The sequence below is a fragment of the Amia ocellicauda genome, chromosome 6 (assembly GCF_036373705.1).
Source record: "Amia ocellicauda isolate fAmiCal2 chromosome 6, fAmiCal2.hap1, whole genome shotgun sequence".
Classification (NCBI taxonomy): Eukaryota; Metazoa; Chordata; class Actinopteri; order Amiiformes; family Amiidae; genus Amia; species Amia ocellicauda.
Genome location: NC_089855.1, coordinates 15580092 through 15605488, shown reverse-complemented (window position 1 = coordinate 15605488; position 25397 = coordinate 15580092). Strand labels below are relative to the sequence as shown.

The 25397-nt window shown below is 39.4% G+C and overlaps 1 protein-coding gene across 2 annotated transcripts; it reads right to left on the bottom strand.

Annotated features, from left to right (window-relative positions):
• Window positions 1–4480: 4480 nt before the first annotated feature.
• styxl2 (serine/threonine/tyrosine interacting like 2) lies at window positions 4481–25107 on the bottom strand. Of its 2 annotated transcripts, XM_066706296.1 has the most exons (7): window positions 24998–25104; window positions 24434–24501; window positions 23739–23869; window positions 23190–23284; window positions 21385–21616; window positions 12235–12452; window positions 4481–7812 (listed from the first exon to the last, which is right to left on the bottom strand). In XM_066706296.1, exons 2-7 carry the CDS (start codon window positions 24434–24436, stop codon window positions 5042–5044), a joined length of 3450 nt encoding a protein of 1149 aa, XP_066562393.1. In that variant the 5' UTR covers window positions 24437–24501; window positions 24998–25104; the 3' UTR covers window positions 4481–5041. The 2 variants fall into 2 exon arrangements, with proteins under 2 accessions (XP_066562393.1, XP_066562394.1); XM_066706297.1 differs by lacking the exon at window positions 24434–24501 and having other exon boundaries at window positions 24998–25107.
• Window positions 25108–25397: the final 290 nt, after the last annotated feature.

Genomic DNA, 25397 nt, shown 5'->3' with positions numbered 1-25397 from the left:
CTGCTTTCATAAACCAGTAGCATTGTGCCCCTCGCTAGCAAAATTATACAAAGAATGATAAATATTATTTTAATGTCAAAAAAGGCGAACGAGGCTTCGGCTTCCTTTCGGAAACAGCTGGCGAAAACTGACGAACTTCAAACAAAAAAAGAAAGGGGAAAAAAATACACGAAAAGCTGAATTCTTACTTTTTTAAACTCAACGGAAAATATAACCGTGGTATATTCATGATAGCTGAATTTTTCGCCGAGCGAGAATTTTTGTATAATTTTGTAATTTATTCCTGATTAATTAAATGTATTTAAATAGACGTCAGCTCGTACATTATCCGGAAACAGTCGAAGAATAAGGGTGGTGCGCGTGCCCGCGAGAGGAGGACTCGGGGACGCGCACAGTACAAACGTGACTGCACTCGTGAGAGGAGCTGCTCTGCTGGACACACAAACCAGGGATTACTTTAAATTGCTGACGCTTGAGGAATGTTATATTTGCACAGTGCATTTAGATTCAGACCCATTTTAGTTTAGGATCATTTAATTACTTTCTTTAAACAACTAAGTATCTCTTTTTAATTCCACAGATTCTTAATTGATCTTTTTTTTATGCCCATCTTCACTTCTTTGGAAGCAAAAAGGTGTAAAATATTTATATCCATACATCAGTCTGTTTAACAATTTCCACACCATGTTGTAATTGGTTATACAATTACATTTTACAAAATACATCAGCACACGTGTTTGTGTGCATTCACTTAAAAGAGAACATAATATGTTTAGATGCATCATGAGATCTCATCATTTAGTCAACAGACAAGAACAATGTGGTGGGCACTTAATGTTTGAAACAAGAGTACAGATTAAAGTTTTGGTAAAACGTTAGATATACTTTTACCTTAGGGTTGATTTAATGTGCCAAAAATCAAATGCCTCCAAACACTGATCCCTAATGAGAGCCATGCAGTATCCTTACAACATGTTGCCTAGGCAAATTTCAAGTTTTTTACTTTTTTTATGAGATAAAATGAAAACTGAGAAGCAAATAGTCTTTCTAAGTTTGTTGTTTGCAGTTGTGGCCTCATACCTACCGGGCTAGTATTCCATTGGGATTAGAGTGTTTTTTTAAAAAGCAGCACCTTCCAGATAAGATATTATTAGCCAGATTACATGTGGAGACCTTTCACTTTGTGTCGTTGGTAACACTGCTTTACTGTGAGGCTCCAGACAAATTCAGACTTGTTAAAGGATAGCAACAAGCTCTTATTACTTGCTTTTCCAGTTCTAAGTAGCCAGAGAGATAATATTTAAAACATTGCCTCATTGTGCTTTAGGTATACTTTTTGGTTGTAGTGTATTCTTCCTACTAATTAACAAATGAATTGATTAGACATTTAATCTCAGAAATTTTAATAACAGCTATTCTGTGCTGTGGTAGCTGTGTACCACAGAGCTTTTACACCTGATAAACAAAGCATTAACATGTTTTAAACTGAAATGGGAGCCTTAGCAATTAGACATAACATATCCTGAGGTATTTATCCCTCAAAGTAAACGTTACAGTAGGAAAATAAAATAATAACATTTGATAATAACCTTAGTACTATAAATAGGGATTCCTTCACAGTAACAGACCAAATAGATCATGAATGTGCATATAGTATATTATCAAAAGATGAAATAAATCAAAAGTTGTTTGGGACAGGACTTGCACTGCCTCTAACTGATTGTACCTGACGTGCTATTTATTTATTGTGATATTTTGGACAAAGATGTGCTGCTAGCATTTTATATTGAGGGGCTATTTACCTATTAATTAAAAGGTCCATAAAAACTATACACACATACTAAACCACATAGGAACATGACAAAAATGTCTAATGATACTGCAAAACAATTATGAAACCATCTTGAAATGTAACATACAGTTTTTAATTGACAGCCTGAAGTAATCTGAAAAACAAAAACAAAAAATAATCATGTTTTAGAAGTACTTTTTTGATATGTAATGGAAAGAATGTGTCTTTAACTATTGTATCACTCAAGTAGGATATCCTTCCAAAACGGACAGCTTAATTTGTTCATTTCAATATTCAAACTATAAAAACAAGTCTAAACAGCTCCCGTCCAGTTTAATTTAGCATGAGGGGAAAAAAAGTTAGACAAAGCTTTTCTGAAACCTATAACCTTCAAATATTCACATCCTATCTTCTGTGTTCAGTTGGTCTGCCTTACCTTTATCAGCAAAGGCCTCCTCTCTCTTTAAATTGCATAAAAACTCCTCGCATTGTGAAGGTTAATTGCAGATGAACAGGTTAATTGCTCTGCATAATCATTTTCCTTTAAACACATATTGTGATAAACTTAATGTTGCACTAGACAATTTATATTCAAATACACGTGAAATGTAATTATAAATGGGCTGCCTGTGTGTCACTCTGTCATACTTGCAGGAAGGCAAAGCTCAGATACACACACTCCACACAGTTTAACAAAAAAGACAAGCGCAACCAACTACATTTCGTTATCGGGTGGGAAGAATTTGGATTCTGACCATATGTGAAAAATTTGTTTGGAGAGGAATGTCGAATTAAAACAAAACTTCAACCCATCTACTATTCGCAGATTACAAGACTATTACTTGATGGTGGATACCCTTTAAGGAAACCCACCCTGGGCTTGAAGTTTTGATTTAATCTGGGTTCTGGTTTCATGAGGATAAGTGTTTAAAAAATAAAATAAAATAAAACTTAATTTTATGTTAAGTCACAAAGCAACACCTAGGAAAGACATTGTGTCAGTTTATCCAAGAAGAAATACCAGGACTACAAACAGTTATTTCTTATTTTTGAGTTTTATAGCTGACCAGCCCTGCTCCTTTCTGGTTTTGGATAACACCTCTGAACAATTTTGTTTTAGATTAGTAAACATTTCAATCGAGTCATTTGTCAATGGAAAATACAATAAAACAACTCATTTACTTAATTTACTTCCTATATTAAAAATAAATTCAGCCAACAAGCTACCAGCATCAAAATGGCTGTAAATGAAAAGTCCAAATCCAAAATCAGTATTGGTCAAGTAAATTTAATCTGTATTATTCAAAAGATATATGTCAAGAAGTTAAAAGTGAATTTCATACAAGCTTTCACGGTTCCACTAGATTGTCTTCCTTGAAGCTGAAGATTGCATGAGTAGTTGGAATCTTTCACAACTTTCACAATATATAGTAGGGCTGAGGATGACAATTGAATTAAGTTTTGCTTAGGCCTCACCTTTTGCAGAATATACCAGTTGGATTTTTCTTGTCCTCTTGACTTCTTTAGTGATTTAGAGAACTACCTCTGGGGAAAATAAAAGAGGGCTGAATAAAAATGCAGGGCCATGCACATAGCACATGACCGACTCAACGAGCATGAAAGTAATGCTTTGCTTTTTGCTGAGTTTTTCCCCCCTCTTTCAAATATGAATATTTCTATCTGAAAAAAGTCTTACCTTTTCAAATAAAAATATATTAAGACTAAAGGTTGAAGGTTTTAAAATCAGAATGAAGCTGGTGATCTTATGTGTTTGTGGTGCCATTCTGAGCCCTCCCAAACCATCAGATTTTATGAACATTGGTCTTAAATTAAAGAAGAGAAATCCATGACTACTTCAACCTTTAATTGTTTATTGGGTTATATAGGCATGTTTAAGGAGTTGAAGTCAATGAGGGACAGCTAGGCAACCATATATACTTAGCAGATAACATTATAAAGTATGTGTATATTGTATATTTCACTGAAAGAGGAAGCTGCATTTATTGTAAATATTTGAGGATCATGCATTTAATTCAAGAGATGAGACATAAACATTTTTTTTTTTTGGGAAGGGGTAAAGTATATGTAAATCTAAGAAATTATTTAAAGCTTTATTATTCCAGTATTATGAGTGTAGTTTAGGAGTTAACTAAATGCAAAGCTGTAAATTGTTTAATTTTATGATCCTCTTCTGCCAGACTTTGAAAGGCAGAAGAGATAATGATATCTGATAACTGCACCGAATAAAATTAATTGTTAGTGTAATAAAGTAAGAAGGAAATAAGTCCTTTCTTAGTTGTTGTTAACTACCTGCATACATCCATTATAAAACACTTTTAGTTAATCTGTTCACTTCCAAACCATGCTCAAATGTGTCAGCAAGGAAGGCCCCACTTCACCATGCTATAGTTGTGTACTTTATGTCTCTATATTTTCACCAATTATAAACCCAAAATATTAAGAGCTCTGGTTACTGAATTTCATACCCACCCCCCCCCCACCCCACCCCCACACACACAGACAGCTATTATTTCAAGCACGTCCTCTCCACTGTACATCTTAGAGGAATTGTACATTGAGCATAATTAAAATTAATTGGCCCTAGCACATTTGACTCAGGGAAGGCCGTACAACAGCAGGATCTGTATACATAGGTCAACAACAACAAAAATCAAGGATCACTTGTGATTTGTTTGGGTGTTTTTTTTATTTTTCTAACTGTTAACAAAATACATCTTTTGACTCATAGATCTTATGATATAAAGTATGAAAAAACAACAAAGAATAGTGTATTCATGACTTAAAGTACATTTCATATTGGTAGGTTAGCATGGGGGCCAGTGATTATAACTGAACATGACTGTGTTAAATTCTAACAATACAGAAAGCCTAGTCTGTTTCTATTGCTCTTTTATCACTGATTGAAACAAATCAAAGTAACTTAGAAGTAGCCAATAGTAAACCTGGTAAAGTTTCAAATTTGGTTAGTTTGTTCAATTTGAATCAGCCTGGAATATAATGTTGTCATGATGTGCATTAATATACAGTAAATAAATGAATGAACTAATTATTCAAGTTTCATCAATTGTACGTCTTTAAAAAGAAAGGAGAACTGTATTAAAATAAAAAGTAGCTTTTTTGGGGTAATTCTTCAAAATAATATAAATTATTCTACAAAATGATGTGAGTTGCTTCTAACTGCTAGACTAGATTAAATATGTTACTATATTTCCAAATGCAGTTGCCTGGTTATATTTCTCTTCTTCTTTGAGTCCTTGATTTTGACTCCTGGTGACTCCTCCAAGCAGCAATTACCTCATCATCATCTTCCTCATCTTCTTTGGGTTTGGATCTTATCCTGGACCACCTGGTTATAGATGCGTCTTCCTCCTCATCACTGCCACTTTTCTTTATTTCTCCATCACTATCTTCGAACCTTGAAAAACTCTGGGTGAATTTTCTCTTAGCTCCATATTCAAATAGTTCTTTATCTTCAAACTCTTCTTCTTCTTCAGTGGAGTAGAAGGCCCGTGTTCTGTGTTCCTGTGTTTCAGTCAAGTCAGCGGCTGGTGAAGGTGATCTCATAGTACCATACAGTTCTGGACTTGTTTCTCTGTGATTTTCATAATCATCAGCCCTGGACCTGCTGGAGGAATATAAATCTGCAGTTTTTGAAGATGTCGCAGAAGAGAACCGTGATATTGTTTTGTAACCGTTGTCTGGACTGGTGAAGGAGCTTCCAGAGAATTCCTTTCTTTGTCTGGAGGACATGAAATCTGATGACTCAGTTGTGTCTCCTTTGGAGTATGATGATCTTGAGAATTTAGCCTCAGAGCTTTCTCCAATGTAAGATTTAGAGTATCTGGAGGGAGCGTTGACGTCACTGAGCCACTTGTTAATGCTGGGAGATTTGTCTGGGGTTTCTGTGATGGATCTTGCAGAGAGCCCAGAAATACTGGATACATTATCAGATCTGTCAACGTTGGTGGAAGATAATTTCCTGGAGGTTCTAGCTGTGTCATCCTCATCTTCACTGTCATCTTTTGCCTTCTTTTTCTTGAACAAGGTGCTGCGCTTGTTATCAGCAGCTATTTTTTCTAGCTCATATACAGACATTTTGCCTCTCATTTCAGATTTCATTTCCTTGTCTTTCTTGTCCAACTTCTTGAGGTCAACATCATCTGCGAACAGGCTGTAGAGGGGCTTGCTGGTGCGTGTAATTTTGTTTTTGGAGCCACCATATCCTTCAGACTTTATGTTAGATAAGCTGCCACATGACATTGCTGAGTGGCTGTCAGAACTTCGTATTTCTCTCTGATGTGATATGGAACTTGTGTGAGATGTTCCACTTTGCATGCTCAGAAGTGATATTTTATCATCATCTGCATATTTTAAAGCAGCACCAGATCTGGCTCCCATACTCATGACAGATGGACTATGACTTGGGGGAAGGCTGCCTTGCATCATCATTTCATTTTGCTTTTGAATGATAGTTTCAGTTACCACATTGGCAATCCAGTTTTGGATGCTCGCCAGGGAAACGGTATCATCATTGCCGACCTGAATGTTTGGCAAGGGAACCATTGGGGACTGGGGAAGGCCTTGCAAACTCCTGGCCTGAGAAACAGATGATCTGTTGCTCTGCATGCTCAGCACTGATGTGGTATCATCATTGACACTCCTCACGGACATGTTAGGCCAAATTGCAGATAGTGGGATGCTGCCACTCATGGAACTCTCTGTGTCCCACCCACAGATGGACTGGCTCTCCTCCAATGTCTGCCGGGAACGCTCTAAGAGCTCAGCTCGTCTTTGCTTTCTCTTGATGGAAGCCGTATCCTCTCCCTTGCTCAGCTCCACAATTTCATCCTTGTTTTCAGTGCCATGTTTCTTTTGCTGTTTTAGTTTCCAGCTCTGGTAGGCGGTCAGGTTCACATCTTGTGGAGTTACTTTAGTTTCTTCCCCTTCCCCGTGCACACTGTTGCTTTCTGCCTTCTCACCTTCGGCATCCTTCTTGTTCCATCCAAACTGGATCCTTTTGATCCTCCACCTCTCTAGAGGCGTGAGCTTGTCTTTATTTTTCTTGCAGAAGTTGTACAAAGAGCTGGTTTCTGAAAAAAGGCTCTCTTCGTCAATGTCCTTCTCTCTGCTTCCATTCTCACAGGTGTCCTTGCCTTTGTCGCCATACCTCGCTGCGGCCTGCTCTTCAATCTCCCGGAGTCTTTTTGTCCAAATATCTGCTGTACTGTCTTCAGTCGAGATTGAATCACTTCTGACTCTACCAATGCCACTGGCTGCTAAACGTTCTTTTAGCGCCCGGATGTCCATACTGTTGACACTTTCTGCATCATCATGGCCATTGGCAGAAAAAGAGCTGCCTCCCAGGAGAGACTCTTCATCTTCACACATGAGCTGAGCCTTCCACCAGTCCTCTGATTGGTACTTCTCATTTCTCCGTTGCCACTCCCTAATCACCTGTTCCACATCTTCCTCTTCCTCCCCTTCTGGCAGCCTGAGTATCTTACCCTCATTCGATTTTGGTTTCTCAATAGGTGGCAAGCCTTGTTTCTTCCTCCATTCCTCATACAACTTATCCTCCTCATCCTCATCTATCAGTGTGGGTCTTTTGGAAGCCACACTGGCCTTCGCTGCTGCTGTCATGACACTACTCAGAGTGCTCATCTTGTCCTCTTCCTCCACCATGATGGAGTGGACCTTTGCTCCCATAATACTCCCTAATTCCCCTTCTTCTGCCTTGAGAGCATGGGTTTTAGCCTCAATGACAGAGCTCTGGCTCAGAGTGTCACTGTCGTCATCCTCCAAACCTCCCCGTTCTTCAAGGAGGGTCTCGTTTAGCTCCCTGAGCTGCTTCAGAAAGCCCTCGTTTGGGTTGATGGGGCGCTTCTTCCTCATAGCCATCAAGGCTTCCATTATAGTCATGTGGTGAAAGATCATCAAGTAGGCAGCCACAAGCACTGCAGACCGGCTCACCCCCATCATCGAGTCCACAAGGACTTTACCTGTCAGGAGCACAATGACAGCAATGCAAAGATAAATATGAAGTTATTTTTTCTCATCGCAATACATAGATAAAATTATATACACTTTAATACCTAATAATACTTTATCAGAGTATTTATTATTATTTGAAACATTGAAGCAATCATTATAAATTTAAATATATTCATTTTCTCAGAAAATCACTACAACTACAATTTCATGTTTAAAGGTTTATTTAATAGAAATCAGATGATTTCTATCAAATCTACAATATAAAATGAATCAACAATATTCTGTAGTAGTACCCCATTAAATTTGAGTTTTTGTGCATAATAACCTAACTGCTGCGAATTAAACTATATTCAATTACTGTCAAAATATTGTTTGTCTATTTCATTGATTACTTTAATATTTCACATATACAATTAATTGAAATAGGGACAAGACAACAATACATATTGTCACAAATAGTTACAAGAAAATCACTTTTAAAAGTTATTTATCTTCTGTAATAATAATAATAATAATAATAATAATAATACATCACAACTGAAGCAAAATAATCCAAATTGTGAATTTGAAAAACTGCATACAAACAATGCAAATGACAAATCTTTAGGTTTTCTAATGAATGTTCTCAGTACTGAATATCATTGAACATTCCATGTTGCTTAATTTGTGCTATAATAAACAAAAAAGGTATGCTTTCTGTCTCACCCTGTGCCTCCATCCTGTTCTTATTATTAAAAATAATTTAATAATTAAGTTAAAGTCTTTTACAAAGAGAAACACAAATAATATACACCATTACCCTGATTCAATTTGTTTTTACAGTTATATTAAAAACAGTATGTTGGGAATATCAATGTGAGTGCTGGTTGTCATAGTGGAAACACAGGAATAGGGTTTAAACCTGGTAATCTACAGTAATGAAGAGATTAACACGCATCAATCACTTCCTCTCTGTTTGAAATCTATTATATTCAGCATTGCTTCCTGCAGAGTTATTTAAAACCCTTCATTTTAATCTAATTAAGAACAAATTGATAAAGAAAAGGATTTCAGATTATTCACTAGAGTTTACTAGTGGTGTTGTCTAGGTTTGGCACTCTTAGAAAGTTCAATTTCTTTACTTTCCTTATTGTCTTTTTTTGTAATCTGCTCAGCAAACATCGAATAAAGAACAACAACAATGAATGCTGAGACATTCCTTTACAGCTACAGTATTTTTAGCTCTAGTGAATCTAGAATGTTTAATAAAATTGTCTAGAACAAGAAAAATCTGAGTTTTCTTTTGAGTGCAAGTTCTTTATGTTTCTAACCACCTCAACAGACAGTCCATGTAAGTACCTGTTAATTGTGAATTCACTGATTAAATTGTTGTCATAAATGTACATCAAAGGAAGGTTACTACCAATTTGCTTGAAGAAAAAGTTAATTGCATACTACCAGTGCTAATGTATAGTTCTGAAACCTGGTCACTAAATGCAAAAAAGACAAAACAAAGAAGCATGGAACGATGTTTGCTTGGATTTACAATTACAAATGGATTCATGAACAAACAAAAGTCTGTGATCTCATTAATAGAGTGAAAATATTAAAATTACAATGGGCTGGAAACCAAAAGAACCAAAGATTAACAAAATAAGCTATAGAATGGTTCCTAAAGAGAGGAAATGTGAAGACCACATACATGAGGAATTAATTAAAGATTTTCTGGTGTGACCAGGAAAAGAGATGATGTACATACACATCAGCCATAACATTATGTCAGGGTGCCCATGCTGACCCCTGTCCACTGCCAAAAGCGCCTACAATGAGCATCAGAACTGGACCACAGAGCAATGGAGGAAGGTGGCCTGGTCTGATGAATCACGAGTTCAAGGTGTTGACTTGGCCTCCAAATTCCCCAGATCTCAATCCAATCGAGCATCTGTGGGATGTGCTGGACAAACAAGTCCGATCCATGGAGGCCACACCTCGCAACTTACAGGACTTAAAGGATCTGCTGCTAACGTCTTGGTGCCAGATACCACAGCACACCTTCAGAAGTCCATGCCTCGACGTGTCAGGGCTGTTTTGGCAGAAAAAGGGGGACCTACACAATATTAGGCAGGTGATCATAATGTTATGGTTGATCGTTGTATATACCACAAACATGTACTAAAAGACTACATGGTCCTAATCAGATTCAATACTGGAAGTGACCAGAGAATTCATCCATGGAAAGAAGAAAACTAATGAAGAAGCCAAAGGTCGTGAACCTCAGACATTGTCAAGAACCGATTTTGTGTACTTCAAGACCTAGATGTATCAGTTGTATAATGAAATAATGTGTGATGGTATGGCAATTGGAGGACTCCACACTTCACAAGAAGATACAAATATCTCACAAGAAACAAGAGAACTTATGAAGAAAAGAAGATAAATTAAATAGTCAAGACCCCAAACCAAAAGTTAATTACAGTATATTGAGCTGTTCAAAACAGGAAGGAAACATATTACTGAAGATGTAAGAAAGTTTAACAGCAACCTAATTAAAGAAATCACTGAAAATAATGGGAACATAAAAAATACAAAACAATGCCTCCAAATAATTTCCCTGAAAAATGATGAAAGCACAACAATCAAAAACAGAGATGCGTTTATCAGAAGAGTGGAAGAATTCTACAAAAACCTGTATAGTAGTGATGACAGCTGTAAAGAAAATTAAAAAGTCTCATTGAACACAAGTGAAATACCAGATGTGATTTCAGAAGTAGGCTATGCCATAACACCTGGAGAAAATAGAATCACAGTGGATATCCTAGAAGAAGCTGAAGAACAAACTGAGAAGATTCTGGCAAAAGTTTTTATGAAGTGTCTCAAGATGAAAGAAATAGCAGATAGTTGAAATGCAACCATCATTCTCCTTCACAATGAAGGAGACAAGGAAGATCTGAAGAACTATAAGCCCATTAGTCTACTTCCCATCACCTTCAATACACGCTGGACTCTGCCCAACCAAGAGAACAAGCAGGATTCAGAAGTGGATGTAACACGATGGATCATATACAAGTTATACGAGAAGTACTGGACAGATGCAAAGAATATGAGCTTCCTCTGTGCCTGGGCTGTTGACTATGAGAAAGCATTTGATTAAATATATACAAACTCAGTCATCGGAGCTCTAAAATCAAGACTTTGAGGAAACCTATATAACTCTTATTAAATATTTAGAGAGCAGTGCTATTTCAACAATCCAACTCCATCAAAACAACGACAAGATCAAGATCTGCAAAGCAATATGTCAAGGAGACACATGGGCTGGACACATTGCAAGAAGAACAGATGACAGATGGACAAAGGAAGCTAACGAATGGAACCAAAGATTATATTAAATTGTATTATATAATTATATGATATTAGATTAGACTAGATGCTCTACCCTGGTGGTCGGATCATATTCTCAACTTGGAAGGCTAGCACTGATGAAGACACAACTTATTTATTTGGGAATTTGTAGAAGTCATAAACAGGAAATGATCATGGTAAGATTAATTCTGTCAACGCTAATACATGCCTAATAGGCCTACATGATCTAAGTCTCAGTAATTTATTTACCACAAACAACATTTTAAATACCATTTAGACACACATAAATGGCTGATATAGGCCTAAGTGATGCTTGTTTGGGTAAGCATTAATGAGAAGAAGTAATACTTTATTTTAAGCATACAGAATGTATTTGGTAATGCCTCACTTTGCTTTCTGTGACAGGTCCTCTAACCCTACTAAATTTGAGGGCAGCTTTGAGCCTCTTGATTGGATCATGAACTTATTTCTGGCAATTGTGAGAGCACTCCTAAAAATAGGCACCTCATATATGATTTTGAGCTACTGTATGAATGCTGCAATGAAATCCAGTCCTTGCTTATTGCGGGAAAGTATGAGACATGTCAGGGACAGCAATCACCTTACCAGATCTTTCTATGGAACATCTTAGAAAGGATTTTGCACGTTGTGAAACATAGCAGTTCCCTTTAAAATTCCTTACAGTATTTTTATTTCTGAACCTCAGATTTCACCAGTGTTATAATAGCAATGTTAATTGTTAATGCAGATAAAAAAAGATACCTACAAACACATTAAAATACTCTTGGATGCACTGATTCTACTTAAACACAAACATAACACCCAAACCCACACCAATACACACACCAGATAACATGATTAAAATCTCTCTTATTTTTAAATATCAGAAAAGTGTGCTTGTGTGTTACCCACTGTGAACTGATTTCTTTACCAAGAAAAAGCTTCCCATCTTGTGTCCTTTTGAAGTGGCTGTGTTGATGAGACCACACTGTTAATAATTAATTCAGCTTGGTTATATAGAAAACCGTCGTAACAGCAGGTAAATAGGAGAATGATTGATAACCTGGTTCACCGGGGCAGGCCCTTACCTCTGTGGGTTAGCAGAGCCTCATCCAGGAACTCTGCAGCTGGACGGAAATGCTGGGAGATGTCCATCTCTGGGAAGTCATCCACCTCAATGCCCATGTACTGGATATCCATGCCAGAGTAGAAGTCAGCTCCTGTGTACACCCCAGTGCCGTGGGCTGAGTTAAGGATGTGAGTGATCCCCAGTCTCTTCAGCCTGGATTTGTTCACAGCCACAGCCCTGTAAAACAAAACAATGCCTCTTCAGAGAACCACTCTGCACCCCTCAGTTCTGGGATCTTGTAATGCCCTTTCCTGTTTTCTTACCTACTCTATGCTTTGGCTTATAGATAAGTGATGTTACAAGTAAATCCTGAAAGATTTTGGTTTAATCCTTAGAAGTCTCAGATGATTATGGATTGTGTTTTTATTGTCTTCAATTTCACTTTTACATGGCCATTAGAAGTATTATTATTATGATTATTATGTATGTATGTATGTATGTATGTATGTATGTATGTATTTATTTATTTATGTATGTATTATTGGCAGATGCCCTTATCCAGGGGGACTTACAAAATATAAGCGCAATACAAAGTGTAAAAATACAGTGCACTTCAAGGCATAAAACATATTACAAATTCCAATTTACGTAATACAGTGAAATTCACAGCATAATACATTTTACAAATTCCAATTTACACAAGTGTATAAAATATATGGGGTCTTACATCCTGGATTGTAAAAGCTGATGAGTGCAGACAAGATGTTATGTCACAGTCAAGGGCCAAGGGAGAGGGAACATAGGGGAAATCAAAATTAACAATACGAGTACTAGTAAAGCAAGGCAAGTAGTATGATAAAATGTTGTTCTATCTTACAGGAGAGTAAATGGCTAAATTACAAAGATGTATTTTGAGTAAACACAGGGAGGTCAAGGACTCTGCTGTTTTGACTTTAGTGGGAAGGTCGTTCCACCACTTAGGGGCCATGGATGAAAAGGAGCAGGATCTGGAGGATGGAGAGTGGAGAGGAGGCAGAGTTAGTCTTTTGGCACCAGAAGACCACAGTGACCTGGAGGAGATTTATGGGGAGATGAGGGTCTGAAGGAAGCTTGGTGCTGTGTGGTCGAGACAGTGGTAGGTGAGGGTCAATGTCTTGAACTGAATGTGTGCCGCTATCGGGAGCCAGTGGAGGGAGCGGAGCAGTGGAGTAGCATGTGCGAATCGGGGCAGAGAGACACCAGACGAGCCCAGAGTTCTGGATGAGCTGGAGCGGCGGGTAGTAGTTGCAGGCAGGCTGGCCAGGAGGGAGCTGCAGTAGTCCAGGCGTGAGAGGACCAGGGACTGGACGAGCAGCTGAGTTGGTGAGGAAGGGTTGGATTCAGCGTATGTTGCTCAGGAAGAATCTGCAGGTGCGTGTCAGCCTGGTGATGTGCTAAATGTAGGAGAGCACAGGAACGAGGGTAACTCCTAGGTTCTTAGCAGAAGAAGAAGGAGAGAGTGTGGTGGATTCCAAGGGGATTGAGATGGAGAGATCAGCAGAAGGTGAGGAAGGGGGGGGGAAAGAGGAGATCAGGAGGGGGCCCAGGACAGAGCCTTGGGGTACGCTGATAAGGAGAGGTTGGGGGTGGATGAGGAACCTCGCCATGTCACTTGGTAGGTCTGGTCATTGAGGCAGTAGGAGAACCAAGTGAGAGCAGTTCCAGAGATTCCAAGGTCAGCGAGAGGAGGATGGAGTGATCGACAGTGTCAAATGCTGCAGAGAGATCAAGGAGGATGAGGACAAAGGAGAGAGAAGCCGCCCGAGCACATCTGAGGGAGTCAGTGACTGCCAAGAGAGCAGTCTCAGTGGAGTGAGCTGTGCGGAAGCCAGAATGCAGAAGATCCAGGAGTGAGTGATGGGAAAGAAATACAGAGAGCTGACGGTGGACAGCACGCTTGAGGGTCTTTGAGAGGAAGGGGAGTAGGGAGACAGGGAGGTAGTTCTGAGGAGAGGTGGGGACAAGGGTAGTTTTCTTGAGGAGGGGGATGATAGCAGCTTGTTTAAATGCAGAGGGAAAACAGTCAGAGAGGAGTGAGAAGTTGAGGAGGGAGGAGATGAAGGGGAGTAGATCAGGAGCAGTCGCTTAGAGGAGGTGAGGGAGGAGACTTGGGTGTGATTGGAGAGAGGGGGGACTGTTGAAGAGCTTGCGGATGTCTGTGATCTTGGAGGAGAAGAAGGAGACAAAATCATCTGCAGCAAGAGACTAGGGAGGAGGGGGGGCAAAGAGGGAGGAGAAGGTGGAGAAGAGTTTGCGAGGGTTGTTGACAGTGGGTTCAAAGAGTGATTGGAAGTAAGACTTCTTGGCTGAGGTGAGTGAAGAGGAGAATGTGGACAGTAGAGAGCTGTAGAGTTTGAGGGCAGCTGGGAGTTTGGACCTCTTCACTTCTGTTCAGTGGCGCGCAGACTGGATCGGGTTGAGCGGAGTGGAGTATGTTTGAATGAACACCAGAAGCTCTGTTATTGTTTTCATTGTATCCCATCAGCATGCCTCACATCTACCCCACAGCAACACTGACTGATCCAGAGCTGAGGAGTCCAGTTTGTCCTGGCCCATTCATAAAAACATAGGAACTTATGGAAGGTTACAATGGAGGTGATTCTACCCCTTCTATAACCATTTTTAACCATTTTAACCAGCTCTTTTTCATGAGGAGAATTTGCATGAAACAACATATTTAGTAAAATATGAAGAAAACGTACTTTCTGGAAAAGGAAAAAAAAACATTACTCAAGTTTTTCATTGTCTTTAAAGAGGTAACTAGCAGTGCAAATATTTATCTGTTCCTTTACACAAGTTTATTTCACTCCTTTGGCAATGATGTCATTATAACTGAAATGAATCCTCCCTGCCAAACAGCTCTTAGGAATAGAAATGGTGTCAGCTTGTACTAGTAGTAAATAAAAGAATGCAACTTCTTAAACAACAACTTCTCAACACATGCCCTTATCCAGGGGACAAAACAAAAGTGCAAACATACAGTGCAAAATTACCAATCAGGCATAATACAATCATTACAGTTTCAAAGTCACAGAAGAGCAGGTAAAATATACAGTTAATATAAAATGTCAGTCATCCGTCCTAGTTCTAATACTGATAGTGCAGACGATGCTCTGAAGTCATGGCTAAGAGGTGAGGGAAGGGGGCAGAGGGCAGATCACAATAAACAACACAAGTAATAGTCATGTAAGAGTAAAGCATGTTTATTCATTTATTTGTTATGGGTATGAACAAGGTGAACGAGTCAGTGGGGAGACCTGAGGCATAGCTTAAGGACAGGCAAGCCAGGCAGCTGCCTGGGGCCCCCAGACTGAAGGGGGCCCCCGAGGAGCAACAACATTGACAGCAATGCCCGCACCAGAGAAAACCCCGTTAGCACCCCCCACACCCCCCCACTCTCACTGGAAAAAACTCCGTCAGCAGCTCCTGGACATCTTTTTTTTATTTTAAACAAAGTTGAAAAAAAACTGAAAATGTTCTGCCTAGGGCTCCTACAGACTCTAGAATCGCCTCTGGGGGGGACTGATTTTTCATTATGCTACCCGAGGTAATGTATGGCTTTATTTTATTTATTTAAGGGTTGGTATTGGTATGAATAGTTTTGTTGGTGGTCACGTCTGTTTTTCTTTCTCTTACAGGAAACACATTGGGCACTGTTTTATTTCCACATTATTTTTTGATTTTGTCCCTTTGCGGTTCTTTTTAAATGTACGCTGTGTTGCTTGGTGAACTAAAGTGTAATTACACCTGAACTTGTGTGTAAAACACCTTTGACTGTCTTTCTGTTGTCAATGTAGTGAATTTGTTGGTTCAAAGATATTCCTAGTGAGGCTGGAATGTAGGTGTAGTCTCTGGTGTCAGGCTTTCTTTTGCTGTGGTAGTACTGATTACAGTTACTACAGTAAATACTGTTTGGACCACTAACACCCATTCACTACAAAATCAAAATCATGGAAGAGGTCTTGCTCCTCTGGGCTGAAGACTCTGGACCCCAGAGTGAGGACTGGGGCTTTGGAGGTGCCGACGTCCTCATGGCCGTTGACGGTGGGCACAAAAGGAGGCGTCATGGTCTGCTCTCTTAGGCCTTGCCAGTCCATGCTCCTGAAGAAGGAATGACCCTTCACATCCTCTGCGCCTTGCTCACCGGCCCCCAGGCGCCACTCTGGGTTTTTACTCATCAGCCTTGTCATGATGGAGATGGCTTCTAACGATATCCACTGGGGCAATGGCACCGGATCATTGACGATGCTGGTATACAGATCCATTAGACTGTCACCAGTGACAGGACATTCACCAACCATCATCTCAAATAGGAGGACCCCCAGCGCCCACCAATCCACGGCCTTGGTGTAGGAGTCCTCTGTCATCATTTCTGGGGCAAAGAACTGGGGCGTGCCGCAGAATGAACTGGTTCTGGTGGTGACCCCCATCCCTTCTTTGGACAGATCAAAATCTGCAATCTTTACGAAACCCCTGCCATACAGCAAGAGATTCCGGGGCTTCAGATCTCTATGAGCAAGATTTTGCTCATGCAGGCCCTCCAATCCAAGCACTACAAAAGCAGTGCTGAATACAGCACGGCACTCTGAGAATGGGTTTTCAGGGTCTATCGTGAGGTCTCCTGGGGCACTCTTCTCCACAATGCTGTGGCTGCCCTCGCTGGAGGAGGCATTGAGGCTGGGTGTCTCGTAAATCTCCTCTACATCAGGACTGGCTGGACAGCCGTCGTGCTTTTGGTTGCGCGACTTATACCACAACCAGCCCATGAGCATCAGTGCTGGAGGCAACACGTAGAGCAGGATTCCATGAAATGCCATCTTCTCTGGACCCTAGCAACTACATCAGTTGGGCAAAAGGAGATCCAGTGGTCACTAGCAAATTTAAATCTGATTCCCTGTAACATGTTATACAGAGAAGACTTAGGGCAAAGTGTGTTATAAACAAGGTTGCAAAAATGTCACTGTGTATGGAAACATTTGAATAAATTATAACCAAGAGCACACTTCCTAAATAAAGAATTCTACATCCACATATAATGTTAACCAAGGAAGAAACAAACTAACAAAATAAGCTGAAGAGTGTGTATCCATGTCACAGGGTTTCACTCAATTTCAATATATTATATATTATTATATTAATAATCTGCACTGGTAGAAGACAAATGAGTCTGAGAAACACTGATCTAGACAAACCAGCATTTTAACTTTCCCTATTTGCATGTCTGAATAGGAAACTGCCCAGTTTTGTTTCTTTCAAAGCATAGCATTTAATGGCACCAAATCTAATACTCATATCACTAAACACTGCATGGCAATGGCAAGTTGACAAACCTGACCAAACACAAATTATTACCACCTGTTTCACTCTGACCAATGTTGTATTCAAATCATCCTGACATGTGACAGAGTGCCATTTAAAATGTATACAAAATTACTTCCATAGTTTTAAATAAAGCTCCCATGAACAGTTTATAGGGACTGAACTTCCACACCAGACAGTATTCATAAACTATTGCCTTTAGAAGTAGGAGAACAATGTGGTCAGTTTGCATTTTGACATTAAGGATTCCAATCAAGTATCATGCAAAATAACTTGTTCTCTGATATATAACAAATTAAAAACTAAGTTCTGCTAAAATGGTCTTTGCTTGAAAGACTCCCCCCTTTGCAAGGATGCAAAGTTTTTGGACACCAGTTACATTTAGTGATCTTGTAGAAAACAGATGTCAAAAAGCTAAAAGTGTAGGGACACATACAGTAAGGGAAAAAAGTATTTGATCCCCTGCTGATTTTGTACGTTTACCCACTGACAAAGAAATGATCAGTCTATAATTTTAATGGTAGGTGTATTTTAACAGTGAGAGACAGAATAACAACAAAAAAATCCAGAAAAATGTGCTTCTTCTTGAGCCACTCCTTTGTTGCCTTGGCTGTGTGTTTTGGGTCATTGTCATGCTGGAATACCCATCCACGACCCATTTTCAATGCCCTGGCTGAGGGAAGGAGGTTCTCACCCAAGATTTGAAGGTACATGGTCTCGTCCATCGTCCCTTTGGGAGCCCCAGACCGAGGCAGACTGACAGTTATTTTGTGTTTCTTCCATTTGCGAATAATCACACCAGCTGTTGTCACCTTCTCACCAAGCTGCTTGGCGATGGTCTTGTAGCCCATTCCAGCCTTGTGTAGGTCTACAATCTTGTCCCTGACATCCTTGGACAGTTCTTTGGTCTTGGCCATGGTGGAGAGTTTGGGATCTGATTGATTGATTGCTTCTGTGGACAGGTGTCTTTTATACAGGTAAGGAGCTGAGATTAGGAGCACTCTCTTTAAGAGAGAGCTCCTAATCTCAGCTCCTTACCTGTATAAAAGACACCTGGGAGCCGAAATCTTGCTGATTGATAGGGGATCAAATACTTATTTCCCTCATTAACATGCAAATAAATTTATAACTTTTTTGAAATGCGTTTTTCTGTATTTTTTTGTTGTTATTCTGTCTCTCACAGTTAAAATACACCTACCATTAAAATTATAGACTGATCATTTCTTTGTCAGTGGGCAAACGTACAAAATCAACAGGGGATCAAATACTTTTTTCCCTCACTGTAGTATCTTAAATAACAACTTTAACCATGTGTTAGGATATTAACTTAGTGCAAATGTTTATATATATGTAGGCAATTTCTTGCATTTTATACAATTTTAACAATATTTCTCTAATTCTGTCCCCCTTAAAAAATCACACTCAATCGAGATTGTGAATTATTGATTAGACAGTTATGGGGGGGCAATACAAGCACGACTGTGAGGTTTGTAATTATACACCTGACATGCTCAATCCACATGAGGACAGGGGCTAATACCCCCTAACAATTAGTTAGTTATCATCCCAGTAGGACTTTGCAAAACTTACTATATGTCTCTTCAATCAGCAAAATCTCTTTCTCTTTAGCCCCGATGTGGACGTCCTATCTCAGTCAGATCTGCTCGCTACTGTCTGCTCGTCGTAAGGAGATCCGCTTATAGAACTCGTGGATCACTGTGACGTCACGCAAAGCCACATGTTGCATTGACAGGGTGGCATAACTGTAAATTGAACATCGCCATGTTTACACTTGACAGCTGGATCACATAACCTCCGTTGTCTTGGGTAAAGGACCCATCTGGCCCAGGGCCGCTTCAACTCATATGACCGATCCTGGGCCAGTTGAAAAATTACACCCGCTTTTTGAGGCACCCTAAACTCGTTGAGGCGGCCCAGGGCGGCCTGTCTGTCAATATGGCCGCCCGGGAGAAACGCGTCATGCGTGACGCAACTCGAACCATGCCCCCAGAGCCCAACAGAGCCCCCCAGCGTGCCAAACTGTGCGGATTCAAAAGACACGGAAAATAAAATACAGGCACTGAAAATATTGCTACACGATTTCACAACACAAACAGTGCTTTCTCTACACTGTGTTCATTTCACTCTCTGTCACATCTATCCAGCCCTTTGTCCCCAAATGCACTGATGAGTTTCGCTAGCACACACCTAACACACCTACAAAATCAAAGACAATATGAGTCACAATGAAAACAGTTCACCCATCTCTGGTCAATGACAGTAAAGCTGCTAAACTTCCTACTGACTTTTTTCTTCTACTAAGTATTGCAGTGACTGCACTGGGCAATGATCAGGTGTGAAACTGTGATCAGGACACATTAGGGAAACAAGACTAATCCAAATGATGCATTAAAACTATATGAATTGAACCTCAGCGTGTTTCTATTGAAAACAATGCATTATAAGATGGGACCGGCTGTTTGCTATGCATCTGATATGCAATTACAAACAGTTGACTGCAGTACGATTCAAAATGTCGGCTTTAAAGAGGCAGCAACTGGGGCGATACAGACAACTAGCCCAGGTCACAGTGTGGATGGGGGAGCAAGTTCAGAAAGAAACGGAAGGAAGTGCACAGACACTGCTGTCTATCAGGCTTTCCTAGCATTTTAAATGGGTCTAATTGGCTTAATACTGCTTGTTCATAAAAGCATGTCAGCCCTTGAGAATAGGGCATCTGACTGGACGGAAAAGCGTAATGTTTCTAGAAAATGATTGATGTATTTTACCTGCTGATCTTTGGAGATGTGACTTCAAAATATATATGAAATGAGTTGTCAGTTACATTTAATCCATTAATCTCTAAATAGTGGTTTAAATAAACATTGTGACATGCTGAATCATATATGTATCTATTTGATATTGTAGGTGAATTCATTTTAAACTCTATTTCTGTTCCCATGATAGATAGTTAGCAGATGAAGCACATGCTAACACAGGGTTTTTCCCACTTGCCTGCTAGATGCTCCTTGTGGACTGCATACCACATGAAGCCACATGAATTCTACATGACTTTTTGGAAAATAAAATAAAATAATTTTACAAAACAAGGAAGAGGTTTTTCAGTTATTTATAGAAAGGGTCTGCCGATAGGAGTTTGGATTCTGAAGAGCTGGTATGATATTTTAAATCATTATGGTGTTGGCATCTGGTAAGGTAAAAACAAAGTGCAACTTAGCATAGTGGTAAATGTTTTATGAGTAGACAGTCCTCACAACAGAATTGATAATATGGATTACTTTGCAAATAATGCTACCTAGAGAAATACAAATACAGCAATTAACATGTGAGTATGTGTGTTTGTCAGAACAGAATGAAAACAATTACAATATTTATAGTTGCCATTCTGACAGCTTCCAGGGCAACATATTCCTGGTAGAGTGATAATAATAGATGTTCCTGTTCAACCAGTGTGGTGTTGATATGAAATATCAGCCCACATAGGCGTTGTGCCAGGATGTTCTCAGAGAACTACTCTTCCTGAGAAGACTTCAACAGCATGTGGAACTCCCCTGTCTCCTTCTCGCTGTACAGACTCATGTGCTGCTTTGTTGGCGCTCGGTTATACATCTCCCTTTGAACAGAAACTACCCAAGCTATTTTTCTTTTTCAATGTCCTCTTGGTGGAAATAAAAGTGGAAATGCATTTAGAGGTTCATCATTTTCATTCTCCTGCAATCCACCCACAATGATTTCTTTGTATAGACATTTTTCACCTGGTCACTTAATCTAGGTGTCTACTCCTACTCACTTCTCAGCAATGAAGATGTTGGGCCAAACTTCATCCACAGGGTTGAGGGGTGCTTCCAGCTTGTCCTGGGTGAGAGCCCTCTGGATGTCCAGGATACAGGGAGTGTTGAAGGGGCTGCTGTCATCCATCATATCCTTCACCCTGTTGTAGAGGTCTTCCACCAGAAGCTGCTCTGCTGACTCCATCATACCCTCAGTCATGGTCTCCACTCTTACCTCCTTGGGTTTCAACTCTGTCAGGAATTAAGGAAAATAGCTCAAATATTACTTCTACCAGAGAACATCTCCCACTCCTGAAACATCCTAACTCTCTTTCCTAACAAACTTTCCTTTTGATCATTACACCTTGATCAAGACACCTCATTTACAATACAGTATTCAGTTTGGGTCAAGAGTATGGCAGCAATGGGAAGGGTCCAGAGAAGGGCTATGAAATTGCTTACTGTTTTGAAAAGTGTATCAAACAGAATTAAATATTTTTTTAACATGGACCAAAGGAGAATTTGATGAGTTCTGATTGTGATTTTTAAGGTGTATTCTACAAAGTCATGCTGTGAATAGTGATTCATTTGGAAGCCTCTTGAAGAGATAGATGACTAATTTCTGATTAACTGGGTGAAATAGGTAGTATCTCATCCTTAACCATCTTATTTTCTTACCAGTTTTGTACAGAACAAAATACAAATATTTATTTTAATGAGTGTTTTCCAGCACACTGTATGTGCAATCTTAGTTCCATTAGATATTGTCAGTCCAGGTTTGGCCACAGCCAAATACATCCTGACTCTGATGGTCCATGCCATGCCCTAGAATTATTTTTTTCTTGTCAGGCTTTCTGAGTCACAAATATGCATTTTCCATTGTGGAGAACAATCCAATATTTACTTTTCCTCAAGATTATTTTCAATATTTAACAGGCAAACACAAATAAAATAGTAACACTTGGTATGGAAACACCAGAAGTGTACTCAGTTTCTTTTAAAGAGAGCCCAGAGCCAGATCATACACCATGATTGGCATCTGAATTTTAGACTGTTGATTTGGTTGCCCTTAAAACAACGTAGCTTTAAAATATACACTTCTACTGCAGATACTGTTTCCATCTTAAACAACAATATACAATATAAGACTTCATATAATACATAAAAAATCATCAGAAACAAAAGGTTTTAAATAACTCATGAAGTTATACTTTGAGAATATGGCCCTATAGGATTCATCTTGCCCCCTACTGTTTTCTCATTAAGAATGCTGTTTTGGTGTCACTCCTCGAGTTCTCCCTCATAAAAATCATATGGTTCGTAAGATCTTTATAACGGATCAATGGGAATCTCTACAGGAGACACCTTTTCATATAGAAGATAAAAGCGTGTCAATTTCAACTTGTCCAAATACACAGCATATGTTAAAAAGCTTTTTACATGCTTTTTAGTTCTTGATATGTATTTGCAAGAATGAACATTAATGATGGTATAATTCTGTAGACATCATTCAGAATCTGTGTGAACATTCATAGTCAAACGTATTATTTACAGTTGATTTAATTTTTTTATGTTTTTTTATGTTCTTAATTATTTTAAATGTGAAATCCCATGCACATGAACAGCAAGGGAAGAACATATTCTACAGTACAATGACCTAAGTGTAGGCAAGGGCTACATTAAACACATGGGTCGCAGCCTTAAACACACATAAACACCATATTCCCTTTACCTTTAAAATATCCGCAACACTATTGTTTTAGAATGACTGACTTTAGTACCACAATTAACTGCTCTATGTATGCACATACAGCCTGTATATTACCTTCATTTATGATCTGTTTGGCAGCCACAGCAGATGACAGGTGAATTGGCTCCATGAAAATGCTCTCGGTGTCCGTGTCAGACATAATGGAGAACCTACATCAGTAAACACAGAAAGTAAGCCATATTCACAGGTTCTATTAAAAGCGGAGTTGCCCCTGAGTTGAAGCCTACCTTCCCCCTTAGCTAAGAAACACCGGACTCTTTCCATCAGACATTCATGAGATAAGAATGGTTACAGACCTGGTGTGAGAAACACTTCAAATATTTCAAAGCCAGTATTTTAAAGGCCAACAGTGCAACAATGAATCCATTTTTATTTATCATATTATTAAAATAAGGCCATGACCCTTTGTATAAAATTATATACCCACGTTCCCATTGTGGGTCAACCTCAGACACCAATCTTGCCGTAGATTCCACAGAGCATGATGGTGATCAGAGATAGAGGACATGTTACTTGAAAAGATCTGTTTAAGTGCAGAACAATAAGGACTTCCAGCACCTTCACCAAGGCCTGTAAAAACCTTTATCCCAACCAGACACTGACCTGCTGGGAGAGGAGCTGCGGAGGTATCTGGCCTGCACTGAGAGCACACTCGCACTGTCCTCTTCCTCAGGTACCACCTGCTCACTGTCATCGTGAGACGCCATGCCAACACCACCTGTCACAGCCTTCGACTGCAAGAAACACACCGACACCGAAGCCAAACACGCACAGAGATTACAGTCATGGGTATAAATGGAGTCTCAATTCATTACACACAGTCTTGGCTTTGTTTGCGGCATATTTTAAATAATCTACATCAGTGGCCATTCCCAAAACAAGACCAGCTTAGTTTATCATTTTGGATAATTGCGAATGTGTTTTTCAATGTCCTTATATGGTGCCAGTTGATTTGTTTTTCATCTGCAATGCTTATGGGCCTATGACAGCCCAGTGGTATTTGGTGAATTAAGGTCTGCTCTGTTTAATCTCTTTATTGCCAAATCACGACACATTCCAAAATGTAAAGTTGTATAACTCTTTCAGCAAACCACCGATATGAAACAATAACAGCATGTATCAGCAAGGTTACCCCTAGAGTTAACCAGGAGAGCACAGGTTGAGGTGAGATCATTATTTTGCACACCACACATGACAATAACAAAGTTATACATTTCTTGTCAGCATATTTGTTGATTAATTACATATTTTTAGGACATTTTTGCACCTTTTCAGTACAATTACATTGCACAGCTTACCATTTTCACACCAAGGTGCGTCTCACAGACAGTCAATGTTAACTTGTAGTCTGTTTTAGTTCTGCAGACTTAATGAAAAACATAAGATGCTTAAATACTTCAGACTGTGAATTTGCACATTGGGCTTCAAATCAAACCTTACATTTTTACTCTAATATATAAAGTGGCAAATTAAATTTGCTGGGAAAAGAAGTTCTGCACTAAAAAAATAAAAATAATAATTCCAAATCAATTCTCCCTGTGTGTTTGCAAATACAGTTGACTGAATGATACCTTGTAAAAGAACAGTTTAGTGAGGAAATGCAGCTCCATTTATGAGTCTCCTAGGAGTTGTTCACTTTAAGAGAAAGCAGGGCTCAATGTATTTTAAGCTCCAAAGGCAGCTGCTGTAGCCCATCAGGGTTGTGTCAAGTGACAAGTCAAGAGTAGAGACACACCACGTTGGGAGTATTAGTGCCATTTGGAACAGCACATCAAACCACGCGGCCGGCACCCTGACAGGTAATGTTCCATTCAAACATAACAAGCACAATACAATCATGTATTTTAAATGCAGGTGCTTACCTGTTTTAGAAAGACCCTTTGCTCTGTCCCCAGCCAGCAGTACCAATGTGACTCAAGAGAGGCTGGAGTAGAGACCCTTATCTCTGAAGCACTTCAGATTGGCAGCTCTTTCTGGCCGTCACCCCCGCCCCCTGACATTTGAGGCTGCTGTGACACATCAAGTGTTGTCTGCAGACCTGTAACCCCTTAGTGTCCAGAGACCTCAGCACCTGGATCTCCTGAAAATAACTGGGAGATTAAACAGAAACTTTAGTAACATTCAAAGTTTGTTTTTTTAAATACATATTAATTAGAGATAACATTTCTGCCATTCCTTCAGTTTAGCCCTGGAATACTACTGGCAATATAGGTTTTTGTTCCACTTAAATTAAACATGGCCTTTCATTTTCTATTGTCTTCA

Excerpts from the sequence above, each read along its gene's own strand:
- styxl2 (XM_066706296.1), bottom strand. Across the intron at positions 23,285-23,738 it reads CGCAGCTCCTCTCCCAGCAG|GTTCTCCATTATGTCTGACA; the intron begins GTCAGTGTCTGG and ends TTACTGATGTAG. Across the intron at positions 21,617-23,189 it reads CAAACAGATCATAAATGAAG|AGTTGAAACCCAAGGAGGTA; the intron begins GTAATATACAGG and ends AATTCCTGACAG.